Source organism: Capsicum annuum, chromosome 7, assembly GCF_002878395.1.
Source record: "Capsicum annuum cultivar UCD-10X-F1 chromosome 7, UCD10Xv1.1, whole genome shotgun sequence".
NCBI lineage: Eukaryota > Viridiplantae > Streptophyta > Magnoliopsida > Solanales > Solanaceae > Capsicum > Capsicum annuum.
Window position 1 is genome coordinate 15373396 of NC_061117.1, and position 13668 is coordinate 15387063.

The window sequence follows — 13668 nt, forward strand, 5'->3', positions numbered from 1 at the left end:
AAAAAAAATTAGACTGCTAAATATCTACGTGGCAAAAACAATGATTATAACTCAACACATGCATAGTTTTAATCCCCTCAAAATCTTTGACTAGATTTAAATATTATATAAATATAGTTATTATTAAGGACTATAAAATATTAAACTATCATTTAATGTATGCATCTAATGATTTTTCATAAAAAATTTAATTTGTCAAAATTATTTTTTGTATTGTGATATAAAAGTCCATAAACTATAAGGGAACTAAAAAAAAGTTAAATAAATGCACAATATTCGTGAACATTTTAAGAAAAAATGTACTTGAAACATAACTGAGTTTTGAACATGTTGTTATATTACAACTAATAGACAAAATTGATTCACATCAATTAGCACATAGTCATAAGTTTGATCAAGTATTAACTAAGATCGAATAACAACGACATTCGATAAATAATAAATTTCGATCAATTTTTACAATACACACCGAGAATAAAAAAATTTACATTGAAAAAAATAATTTCATCGCAAAACAATCTCAATTTTGCAGACTGAGAAGTAAAAACAAATTGTTGAAATTCATATATGAACTCGAATTTATTATTCAATACATGTAACAATGGTGATTTTTTTTTTTTGAAATTTAGAAGCTCACCAATAAAAGAATCTTCAATCTGATTTTGAGATTGATTTGAATTGCTAAATTTTATTCAGTAAAAACGAATTTGAATTTTTATTTCAGTAGTGGAATAATAACAGCACAGTGGTTAATAAAAGTCATTAATAAAAAATAAATCCTCAAAATTAAATACATGACATAATTTAAGGGATTGATTCTTTTTTCAAACCAACTGATTTGAGTTAAATAAGGGGCTGCAATTTTATTTGTATATATATTTATCTAGCAAATTTTGTCTAAAATATAGAATACAATTTACTATTTTATGTAATTATAAAACAGTTATTATGAAAGTCCTAGTTATGGTCATAAGTTTGCTACTTATAAAAATTTCCCAAATAAATTCTCAAAATTGTCCAACTAAGGAAAACTTAATTATGACCCATGAAAACTTTGAGAAAAACTTTAATTAGGTATTAATAAATGGGAGGCCACAATTATAAAGCAAAGAGTGGATGCCAACACTCATGGCTAACACAACTGTAATAGACAATGACAAAAGCTAAGTAGCATACAGTAAACCTTAACAGTTAACAATAATTTGAAAATTTTCCATAAAAGTAAGGGGACCAAAAAGACAAAATTCTTCATTTCAGTAGTTGTCGTTGTCTGACTTGACACAAAATTAAATATAAGAAGTGAGACTTTTCAAATTTATAACCGTAAATACTCAAATATATTTGTAATGATAATAAAACTTTTAGAATGTATGACTTTATACGTATCATACGATTTTATGACGATAAGCACTTCTTGTTAAGAAAATATAAGAATTTATCATTTTCTTTGGATGGATTGATAAGAAAATAATGTCCAATAAAATGAAACCGAGGAAACATCTTTTAAGTTACACATTTTCTTTTTTATTTCAGAGATATACTATGCCCTTAAAATTATTGTTTTAATATTATTTTAAAATAATTTAATATTAAATTTTTATATTTACTTTAGTGACATGCTTTTATAGTGAGGGGAATGTTTACAATTAAAGAGACAAAACAATCGACTACCTACTAATAATTTACTATAATCCCCGACCTTCATGTTCTCATGTTTAGAGTCATGTCCTTTGTGAGGTAAAGATGTACCATGTCCTGTCGAATCACATCTTCCCAATTCTTCTTTGGTTTACCACTATCTGTTCTCATAATTATTGATACGGGTCTAAGAGGTATCTTAGCATTCGAGGAAGTAATGGAAGCCAGGATGTGAAGACCCGAGTTTGTGGGGCTGCCCATCCAAGAGAACAAGTCTTGAAGTGTGAAGGAAGCCTCATACACTCCAAAAATGTCCAAGAAGCACACTCCAAGGCCGCCCCTTTGTAAGGGCCCACTAAGGGCCTTTTAGTCTTTTTGTAATAAGTTAACCTAGCTTATAAATAGAACCTTATTAGGTCATTTCTATCAGACTTAGATGACATATTTTGAGAGCTCAAGAGAGTGTCTTGCAAGGTAGATTCCTTGCGGCAAGTGTGGACATCACTTGTGTTGATAACAATCTTAGAAACGGTGATTGCTTGGGAAGTCCAATTCCCTTGAGTTCCCGGAAGAACTTTGTGTTATTTGTGTGAAAACTTTGGGTCTTAATGTTTAATATACATTTTGGTTCATAAGTGTTTATGCATTGTATATCAAGTTATCTATCTTACTTTCTTGTACCCGTTTTGTTCTTGTGTTGTTAAATTTGTGGAGTTGTTGTTATTATCTTGTTGTGTTCTTCGTCTTGTGTGTTAATCTAGTTTGGGATAGCTGTTTAGTGTGTTAAACATCATTGTTCATCTTGTTTTATTGGTTTCTTGTTGAATCCGAGAGTGGTCATCAAAGAGGTCCTCGGTTCTTTGAACTTGTGGACTGTTTTGGTGTTTGTTTCGTGTGTTTCTTACCTTTCTTGTATCATTTGGTATCAAAACCATTTTTTATTTTGTTCTAACAAGATCAATCTTGGGCTTGAGAGTGAAAAAAATAAAAAAATTGATTTGGTGTTCTTGTTGTGTTTGGCCGAATTATTTTCTAGATCTAGTTGTATTTTGTTATCTTAGTTTGTTTTTGTGTTGGTTTTCTTTCTCCTCAACACATATTGAGTCTAAGGTCTAATTTCCTGAGCTAATTTCAAGCATGTGGTGGTGTTAAGTGGACGGTTTTGTTGTTGTTGTGGTGGTGTTCATCTTGTGTTGTTGAAGTTGTGTCGAAAAGGTTGTTGTTGATCTTGAAAATCATATAAAGAAGAAAAGACTTTTTGTTTGTCTTGAAAAACACCAAAGTAGTAAAAAGACCAAATACTTCCAAAAAGTATAACTACCAAAGGAAAAAACACTTTTCAAGGATTGTCCAAAAAGGGAAAAGAGGACAAGACATCCAAAAAGGTTGTCTTGCAAATTTGGTGTAAGTAGGTGAAAGACTTTATGAATCTTGAAAGAGGAGTCTAGACCTTGTTTGCCCCATACCTTGGCAGAAATTCTCCTCTTTCACACATAAAATTGAACAACTAGTTTCTTGAAACAAAAATTTTTCAACATTACAACGTCCAATAGTTAAGTGCCACGTTATCAAAGTGCTCAAGAACATTGGATTTCCTAGTTTCACTTTCTTATTTCTATTGGTTTCCAATTTTGTTGATTCTTATACTAATTGACAATTAGTAAATAATACTGAGTTGTAGATTAGTTTTTGAGTACGTTCTTCGTGTTAGCATTATTTTTTTGTGCTTTTCTCGTTTTTGAATCATAGTATATTTTTATTCAAGTTCATACATTACTTTTTTTGTCGTTTCAAACTAAAATCCATTCCGACCTCGAGCCACAAATGAAACCACGTGACATTATTGGAGTACAAGCGGGTTATCAACACTTGTGAGGCCAATAGAGTGAAAACATCAAAAGTGTGCGCTTGAGCATTTACGAACTGTTTTGAGACGTTTTGTGAGGATGCTTTCTTTTCTAACCTTAGCTAGTTTGCTATTTTTTGTATTTTTTTTTAGAATTTCTCTTGTTAGGTAATATAACATTGGAAGAGGTGACCATCAAGGATTTGATGGCTGCCATAATGGGTACGAAACACGACCTTGGTAGTCGAATGGAGAGAATGGAAAAAATAATGAGCCGAATAGAGGAAAGAATGGAAAAGACGGAAAACTCTCTTTGCAAGGAGTTGGATAACTTGGTAGAGTATCCAAGCCTTCCTAATCAAATTATTGTGAGTGTACAAGCTCCACGTGAGCTATAAGGTAATCAAGCTAACTGTTGCACTCTAGTGAATGAGGCTCGTAGCCAACTAAGTGTGAATGGTAGTTTGTCTTTAAGTGAGCCGAATGTTCCTTCATCTTGTGGAGATAATGTACAACTTGAAATTGTTGATACACTAGTTGATCCACCTAGTGTTGAAGCCATTGTGCCTAGTGATAGTACATTGTCTTATGGAAGTCATAAAGACCAACTTGTGTGAGAAAATGGTGATGTTGAACATGTTGGTCGATTGACTAAAGATGAACCTCTAGTTGTTTTTATTGTAGATCAAGCTAGTATACAGGTGACATTTGATCGTAATTGTAGTAATATTAGGGTAAGGAAGTGTGTTTTCAACCCGTGCCTATGGACACTCCACCCATTTAACCCCGATGATCATTTGAAATATGGTGATGATGTATTTTGGAATGACTTGAATGTGCATGGAATGTATGGATTTCCTAACTCAGATGTTAAGTCTATTTGTTGTTCCAAGAAGAGTTTATGTTTTTCACTTGTTAAGCAACTTTTGTTCCTTGTTTCTTATCATACTTATGTGGATAGACTAGTTGATCCTTTTTTAGAAGGGTATTCGGGTAAGAGGGATGCTTGGTTATATGTGAAGTTTGAGCCACCTTGGCAAGATGCTATGATTGATTACACTATTACACTAACCCTAACCCCCATACCTTGAGGAACTTGTGTTTGTTTGTCCTTCCTATTATTTAGCAAGGTTCAAATTCGAGGGTGAATCCTTTTCCAAGGAGGGGAGGATGATGCGGGTTAAAGAGGTATCTCAGCATTCGAGGACGTAATGAAAGCCAAGACATGAAGACCCAAGCTTGTGGGGCTTCCCATCTAAGGAAACAAGTCTTGAAGTGTGAAGGAAGCCTCATACACTTCAAAACCGCCCAAGAAGTACACTCCAAGACCGCCTCTTTATAAGGGCTCATTAAGGGCCTTTTAGTCCTTTTTAATAAGTTAACCTAGCTTATAAAAGAACCTTATTAGGTCATTTCTATCAGACTTAGATGACATATTTTGAGATCTCAAGAGAGTGTCTTGCAAGGTAGATTCCTTGTGGAAAGTGTGAACATCACTTATATTGATAACAATCTTGGAAATGGTGGTTGCTTAGGAAGTCCAATTCCCTTGAGGTCCCGTAAGAACTTGGTGTTATTTGTGTGAAGACTTTGGGTCTTAATGTTTAATATACATTTTGGTTCATAAGTGTTTATGCATTATATGTCAAGTTATCAATTTTACTTTCTTGACCTATTTTGTTTTTGTGTTGTTAAATCCGTGGAGTTGGTGTTATTATCTTGTTGTGTTCTTCGTCTTGTGTGTTAATCTAGTTTAGGTTGACTGTTTGGTGTGTAAAACACCATTGTTCATCTTGTTTTGTTGGTTTCTTGTTGAATCAGAGAGTAGGCATCAAAGAGGTCCTCGGTTCTTTGAACTTGTGAACTGTTTTGTTGTTTGTTCCATGTGTTTTTACCTTTCTTGTATCAGCTATCACTTTAAGAATCTCACAGTACCACACTATGGCATTCATTATCTTCTTCACATGTCTAAATTATCTCAGCCTGCTTCCCATATATTGTCCATCATGAGGTCTACTCCCACCTTGTCTTGTAGATCTTCGTTCCTAATCTTGTCAGTACTTCTAGTATGCTCACTCATCAATTTAAGAATCCTCATCTCTTTTACCTTTATATTCTGAACGTGAGAGTTCTAGATTTGTCAATACTTCACTCCGTACAACATAGTCGGTCTAATAACCACTCTATACAATTTACTTTCTAGTCTCAATCACACCTTCTTATTACACAGGACACCGGATACGAGCCTCTATTCCACCTCATTCCAATACAATATGCAACATCCTCATCGATCTCCCCATTTTCTTGAATTATAGATCTAAGATACTTAAAGCTTCATCTCTTGGAGATGACTTGTTCTACGCTTCCAATCGACCTCTTATCATGTGATCATAAACTTGTATTTCATATATGTCGTATTAGTTTTGTTCAACCTTAAGTCTTTAGACTTTAGGGCTTCCCTTCATATCTTCTTCTTCTTCTTCTTCTTCACCTTCAAATCTAGAGGTAAATCCACGTGTATGAGTGGTGATGCATGTGCACTCGTTAACTTAGAAAAAAAATAATATTTATACCTTGAGGAGCTAATATATATTTAACTGTGCACCTAGAAGTAACTTAGGCATTGGCTGAAGTTGTTGCTTCTGCACCTTTGACCTTAGACTGAACCAGCGATAATATACTTTCATTATTATTTTTGATTATTCGAACACAATACCCTTAAACACTGAGCTATCAAACTCAACTATTACAACAATGTTAAAGTCTAAATATTAGCGTAGAACTTATATTTGCCATATATATATTTGTACTTTCGATATTGCTCAGATCAATAGTGACCAATTGGACACGACAATATGCATTGGAAGTTTCTCTAACGCTTATAGAATCGGATGGAGAACTTTTTCACCAGATCATTCCATGTAGTGATCGAGTTTGAAGGTTCTGCCTTCAATCATTTCTTCACTTCTCCTCTGCAGACTAAAACCATGTCCTTTATAAGGATAAAATACTCACTTGGAGTTCAATTGGTATCGTAACCACGGTCTTGAGCCCAATAACATATAACTAGCATGATAGTAATACTATAATCGAGAAAACTATGAAGTATGATCCAATTCATTAAATCAAATAGTAAATTTTATACTAAAGGATCCTAAGCATCAACTATGATCACATGCCTATAATTTAAGGTGATAGACTTCTAAGTCATAACAAGTATTTATCTTCTTGTTAATCACCAGCCTAAAGTTTTATAACGTGTTTTTTTCAAAGTATTTCTTTTTCTTAATTTTATTTTTTTAATTAAATAAATAAAAAGAAATGAATAAATAACTTGTAACATCATCTCACTAAAGAGCCACTAATTAAAACCAAGTAGTTGTGTTAAAAAGATTCGAATGTTCATACGAACATTCGAAATTTCGTAACTCCAAATATGCGAATCCTTCCAAAATCATCGGACGGCTATAAATCCATGATAAACTCCGCCATAATTGTTTTCCCTGTAATAAACCATTATTCTTCTTTTATTTTATTTTTTCAACTGAAAAAGCATCATTGGAGTATCAAAAGCATCATTTGGAGTACCAAAAACAGCACCTTCCCTCCCTCCCTCTTACTGGTTGGTCATTTCCTCCTTATTATAACAGAAATAAACCAACTCATTTTCCTCCATACTCTTGTACTCTCTTTTACTCCATTTTCTTCAAGAGAAAAAAGGGTCTTATATGGTATACAAATCTTGATTTTTCTTAAGAATACTTGTGTTGTGTAGCACTGCGATCTCCATTTTTATGGATAAAAGGGTGTCCAATTCTTGAAATTATCTTAAAATTTGTGTTGTGTAGCTCCATTTTCGTAAGGAAAAGAAGGGCCTTAAATGGTATACAATTTTGCTCCATACTTGTGTTGTGTAGCTCTGCAATCTCCATTTTTATGAAAAAAGGGTCTTAAAGGATGTCCAAATCTTGAAATTATCTTAAAATTTGTGTTGGGTAACACCATTTTCTCAAGGGAAAAAAGGGTGTTAAATGGTATCCAAATCTTGAATTTTTCTTAACAATTTACTTCATACTTGTATTGTTTAGTTGCGTGATCTCCATTTTCTGGAAAAAAAAAAAGAGGTGTTTAAGGGTGTCCAATTCTTGAATTCTTTTTGAAATTTGTTAGAACACCCTACTGTGTCTAGCTCCATTTTCTGAAAAAGGGTCTTAAAGGGTGTTAAAATCTTGAATTTTCTTCAAATTTTGCTCCTTACTTGTGCTGTTTAGTTCTGTCATCTCCATTTTTTCTGAAGAAAGGGTGTGTTCAAATCTTGAATTTTCTTCAACTATTGCTCCATACTTGTGGTTGTGTAGCTCTGTATGTTCTCCATTTTCTTGAAAAGGGTGTCCAAATCTTGAATTTTTCTTCAAATTTGTTGAACCAAATACCCCATTTCTTCCATATTTATGCTGTCTAGCTCCATTTTTTCAAAAAGGGGGAAAAGGGTGTCCAAATCTTGGATTTTTTCCGTTGAAAATTGTTACTAAAAACTTATTTATTGTTATTGTAACTTTACTCTACTTCCTTTTTCATGTGTTCCCAATATAGGAAGTTACCAACCCCATTTTCTCACTACATTTGTGTTATTTAGGTATCTAAACTTCCCTTCTTGAAAAAGGGTTTTAAAGGATGTCCAAAGCTTGAATTTACTCTTACCCTTTTGTGATCTTTGCTGGAAAACCAAATTTCAGGTAGGTAAAAGGGTGTTTGTATTTTTCTTGTTTTTGAATATTTTTAAAAAATTTCTTTGTCCTTTTCTCGTAAACAAGCTCTGTACCTCTAGCAGGTAGTGGTAAGGTCTACGGACACCCTACCTCCCAGACCCCACTTTGTGGGATTTCACTGGGTATGTTTTTGTTATAGGAGGGGAGCCTTGGAGTAACTGATGAAGTTGCTGCCTTGGAAATAGTCTCTTGCAACTATGTATAATAGACCCTTGTGGTTAGGTCCTTCCCTGGATCCTGCATATAGCGGGAGCTTTAGTGCACCACACTGCCCTTTTTCATGTTGTTGTTGTTGTTGTTGTCGTCGTCCTTTTACTAGTTGGTATTTGACCCTTTGATGTACATGTAAATCCTTGTACAGATTTGTGGGGAAAAAAGGAAGTTGGAATATGGTGAGTAAGGTGACTTCACCTAGGAAATCAATACACACAGTGTTGGAGAGAGTTGGTGTTTATGGATTTGTTGGAGGTAGCAGCCAGAAGAGATTAAAGTATGATTTTCAAGATGAAGAAGATGATACTATGGAAATGGTACAGATTGGTGCTGAAAGGACTAAAAATGTGCTTATTTTGATGAGTGATACTGGTGGTGGACATAGGGCTTCAGCTGAGGCAATTCGAGATGCATTCAAGTTAGAATTTGGGGATGAATATAGAGTAAGTTTTTATTTTGGTTTGTTTTAATTACTTACACATCTTTGATCTTCTTATTTCTCCTGTAGTTTCTTGTCTTCTGATTTCTGTTACTATCTGCTATCTCTTGTACTTTGATTCGATTATCCACTGTTTTGTTGTAGTTACTGTTTCGGCTTTTTCAAAATGCTTTGTCATATTTTCCTTAGTATTGCCTTGATATGTTTTTCCTTGAGTCGAGGGTCTATCGGAAACAACCTGTCTACCTCCAAAGGTAGGGGTAAGGTTTGCGTATACTCCCTCCTTGGACTCCGCTCGTGAGATTACACCGGATATGCTGTTGTTGCATCTTTGATCTTTTTCTGGTTTTTTACTAGCTTGCTTTTGGTTCTTGGATGTTTTTGAGTTTCTGTGATCTGTTTGCTTAGTTGTTAAGTACATGTCAATGGCGTGTGGTCCCATGGGGCAACTAATGAGGTCAAATTTTTTATTCTCAAAATTGGAAAACTTTGATTTTGAATTTAAAATTGAGAAGTTGTTAAGTAGACCTTGTTTCAGATATTTAGATTGCGTGTGTTGATATTAGATAATGACCTTATAATATAAGGTTTAAGCAAAAATATTACTTCAAAACTATATTCTTTTATGTCATATTGATTTACAACAACAATAACATACCCATGGTAGTCCCACAAGCGGGGTCGGAGAAGGGTCGAGTGTAGAAAACCTTACCCTACCTTTGTAGGTAGAGATATTTCCAATAGATCCCCGGCTCAAGGAAAAGCATTTCAGAGCAGGTCGAGATAAGAAATAACGGGAGTCAAGAAGTCATGGGATCACATGCCTTATTAAGTCTTTGCTGCATTTGACCTAACATGATTTCAAATAGGTCTTGACTAATGTGGACTATACGTGCAGATATTTGTCAAGGATGTTTGGAAGGAATACACTGGCTGGCCATTGAACAACATGGAGCAACAATACAAGTTCATGGTTAAACATGTTGGCCTTTGGAGTGTCGCATTTCATGGCACGTCGCCTCGGTGGATACACTCCGTCTATCTTGCTGCTATTGCGGCCTTTTATGCGAAGTACGTTGCTGTCTCTTTGTGCCTTGTCTTAAGTAAAAGATTTTTTTTTTGTTGTTGTTGTATGTCCAATGCTTTTTCTAGGGGAATACTTCAATGATTTTTATTGCTTTGTTGATTCTGTTTGTACAATAGTCAGGTTGCACCTATATCTTTGTCTACATTGAATTACATACGTCTTCATAATCATATCAATAATATGTCGTAGATTTTTCCCTTTGCGTAAGTTATCAGGAAAGCGATCTTTTTCTTTGTATCTTTTCTGAAGATATGGATCGTTTTGTATTCTTCAAAAGAAAATTGGAGATAAATGTTCTTTAAGTAGCGTATTAAACTTTTTAGCGTCCTACTTCCATAGGGGTTTACTAATTTCTGTTTGCATTTTGAATTTTTAGGGAGGTAGAAGCTGGCCTGATGGAGTACAAGCCAGACATAATCATTAGTGTTCATCCTCTTATGCAGCACATTCCTTTATGGGTTCTCAAATGGCAAGGCCTACAGAAAAAAGTAATTTTTGTAACAGTCATTACGGATCTCAACACTTGTCATCGTACATGGTAAGTAGTTGACGAACTCCAAGAGTTTTGGTGCATTCATCTCGTATAACATTTCAACATGTGAAAACTTGCTATTTCAGGTTTCATCCAGGAGTCAATCGTTTGTACTGCCCCTCGGAGGAGGTAGCAAAGAGGGCCTCACTAGATCGCTTGGCAGAATCTCAAATACGTGTTTTTGGGTTGCCCATCCGGCCTTCCTTTTGCCGGGCAGTTCTTTCCAAGGTGAATGTCACTGAAATCTGAAACAAAAAGGCTCCATTCCTCTTCTAGTCATTTTTTCCCTTTCCTCATTTGTGTGTAGAAAATTTGATTTGTAATATTTTTTTTTCTTTTCTCCCTCGATGCTTCTGGTAGGATGACCTTCGAGTAGAACTTGAGATGGATCCCACATTGCCAGCGATTTTGCTGATGGGTGGCGGTGAAGGTATGGGTCCTGTGAAGAAAACTGCAAAGGCTCTTGGAGAAGCACTCTTCAGTAAGGAACTTGGCAAGCCAATCGGTCAAATGATTGTTATATGTGGACGCAATGAAGCTCTAGCATCCACATTACGATCACTCGAATGGAACATCCCTGTTCAGGTATATAGAATGACAGCCTTTAAGAAATTTAGACCGTTCAAGTAAAATGTTATTATCGAGAGGCCTGACTTTGTCTTATATTCATTATGTTCAGATCAAGGGATTTCAGAAACAGATGGAGAAGTGGATGGGTGCTTGTGATTGTATTATCACAAAGGTATGTCAATCTGTGGCCTAATTTAACGAGTATCTCGCCTTTTTTGCAACTGGTGAGATAATGGGACTAAAAATTCTGTTACTTCACTTCACTCCATAGGCTGGACCTGGTACAATTGCAGAAGCATTAATCAGGGGGCTTCCCATTATTTTGAACGATTACATTCCCGGACAAGTTAGTGAATTTGAGAAGTTAACTCTTCAATTCTTCTGTAATCTTGTTATTGATTCATCATTTTCTTGTGTATTTTGCAGGAGAAGGGAAATGTTCCGTTCGTAGTCGACAATGGAGCAGGTGTTTTCACGCGACGCCCCAAGGAAACAGCTCGTATTGTTTCAGAATGGTTTACCACCAAAAGCGACGACTTGAAAAGGAAGTCGGAGAACGCGCTGAAACTTGCACAACCTAATGCTGTCTTTGATATTGTGAAGGACATACATGAATTGGCATGCCAAAGAGGACCTCTTGCCAACATTCCTTACATATTGACATCTTCATTTTCAAGTCTAATTTAGTTAGCATAATAGATTGAAGTGTTTGTTTGTTGTTAGTTGCATATTATCTAGAGAGTAGGTTCAATTGATCAATCTCATTCTTTGGCCACAAAGGCCTTAAGTGCTCATTGTGAGCTGTAATTTATTAGCTATTAGTCAAATTGTGATTCTAGTGTAAAAAAATATATAAGAGATGGAAGATTGCCAAGAAAAGAAAAGTGAAGGTGCAATTCTCTTGGGAGTTATGTGGGGAAATAGAGAAGTATGATGAATGATTTTTGACTCTATTTCCATGTATTTGTTTTTGTATATATTCTTTTGTGGCTAGAGTTTATTATTATCTATTGTCTCATTTACTTCATTTGTCATATTGATTGTCGTTACTGTTCTTTTCTCCACGTATTATATTTATTTTTGTTGATTTTCATATGCTATACTTAGCAGAACGTCCATCGGAAATAGCCTATCTACTTTCACAAGGTAGGGGTTAGGTTGTGTACACACCATCATCCCAAGATCTCACTTCTCATGTGCTTGCAACTGTTGACAGTGTCATTGTCACAATAGCGGTTGCTTGTATTGTCTTAAGAGGATATCTTTGAAGAGGTTGCTTCCAATACTGAAGTAAGATTTCATTTGTCCAAGCAACTCCCAACAAGACTTAATATTTTCTCATTTATATAGTAGGATGTGTCCAATTTTTGTGGCTTCCTCTTTTTGTTTTTTGGTTGGGCATCGAAATCCGCAATCTACTAGCTTGATTTAGCTGGATTTGCATAATATATGATATCCTAAATGGTCAATATCATTAAATTTTTCCATTTTAAGCTCGAACTTGAGACATTTGATCCAAACGGAGGTATACTTATTGATTTGAATTATACTTGCAACATGACTACTCACACGCAAGCTATTCTTTTTCTTAGACTAAGCACGCTAGCTTTTTTTAATATAACGGTAATGGTGAGACTTAAATTGAGACTTTGGTATATTATATGTCTTCAATATCACATAGAATTATGTTATCATCTCTTCTTAATCACACATTTCAACACCGAATTATTAAGAATTCAATATGAATACTGAACACGAGGTAATAAAAAGAAGCTTCACCTAGAGACATTAGGGAGGAGTTTCCTTTGGCACTTAGAAAAGACTTTCCCTTGCTCATGCAAACAACAAATTTTTGAAGTTTCGTAGGTGAAATTGCAATAACTTTGAAGTTTAATTTTTTTTTCTTTTTTGGGGTGGAGGGGTGGAGGGGTGGGGGGGATTGCATATGCTTCAAGTGTTTGACACAATTGATGTCTCAGTTTTGTTGGTGGGGCTCTACTAATTTTATAAATGTCTATTATTTTATAATATACTCTACAAGGAAGATCTGTTACATCATCATAGGAAGCAAGTAGCATATTAATTTTTTTAAAAAATATTGCTTATTTTCTATCCTTTTGCATATTGTCCACAAACAACAACAGAATACCCAATGCAATTTTATAAAAAATATTCTAAAAAAATAAAATATACTCAAATTTTATTCCTATTTTAGGAAGTTACATAAAAGTTTAAATTTTTAATTAGATAGCAACGCTCACACGAAATTCGGATTGGATATTTTAGCTATTCATTTGTTCTTAGGGACATACCATGCATATAAATTTAGTAATTTTATAGTTATTTGATATGATGCTGATAAGAAATAGTAGTAAACACTTATTAAAATCAGTCTAGGTGTGAAAAAAATTATTTTTGTAATAATTAATAGTTATTGAAAAAATCTTTATGAGTGCCAAGTTGTGTTCTAATGATTCAATGTCTAGTAATATGTCCTTGTCTGGCACATGTACTGGTGCCATGTGGAGGGACCAGGTTGAACTATGTTTAATTAAGAGTCATTTTTACTTATTT

General features: G+C 34.4%; 1 protein-coding gene across 10 annotated transcripts; it reads left to right on the plus strand.

Moving 5' to 3' along the window:
- Window positions 1–6948: 6948 nt before the first annotated feature.
- On the plus strand, window positions 6949–12100 carry LOC107877723 (monogalactosyldiacylglycerol synthase 2, chloroplastic). 10 transcript variants are annotated; one of them, XM_047415202.1, is made up of 10 exons: window positions 7015–7106; window positions 8121–8220; window positions 8615–8909; window positions 9804–9976; window positions 10369–10530; window positions 10611–10752; window positions 10885–11109; window positions 11204–11266; window positions 11366–11440; window positions 11521–12100. In XM_047415202.1, the coding sequence occupies exons 3-10, from the start codon at window positions 8643–8645 to the stop codon at window positions 11779–11781; spliced, it is 1368 nt and encodes a 455-aa protein (XP_047271158.1). In that variant the 5' UTR covers window positions 7015–7106; window positions 8121–8220; window positions 8615–8642; the 3' UTR covers window positions 11782–12100. The 10 variants fall into 10 exon arrangements, with proteins under 10 accessions (XP_016579911.1, XP_047271163.1, XP_016579909.1 ...); XM_016724424.2 differs by having other exon boundaries at window positions 7064–7367; XM_047415203.1 differs by lacking the exon at window positions 7015–7106 and adding an exon at window positions 7109–7215.
- The last annotated feature ends 1568 nt before the right edge of the window (window positions 12101–13668 follow it).

Coding starts and splice junctions, on each gene's coding strand:
- LOC107877723 (XM_016724425.2), top strand. CDS start 8,643: ATGGTGAGTAAGGTGACTTCACCTAGGAAATCAATACACACAGTGTTG. Junction 10,531..10,610: donor AACACTTGTCATCGTACATG/GTAAGTAGTTGA, acceptor TTGCTATTTCAG/GTTTCATCCAGGAGTCAATC. Junction 11,441..11,520: donor ACGATTACATTCCCGGACAA/GTTAGTGAATTT, acceptor TGTATTTTGCAG/GAGAAGGGAAATGTTCCGTT.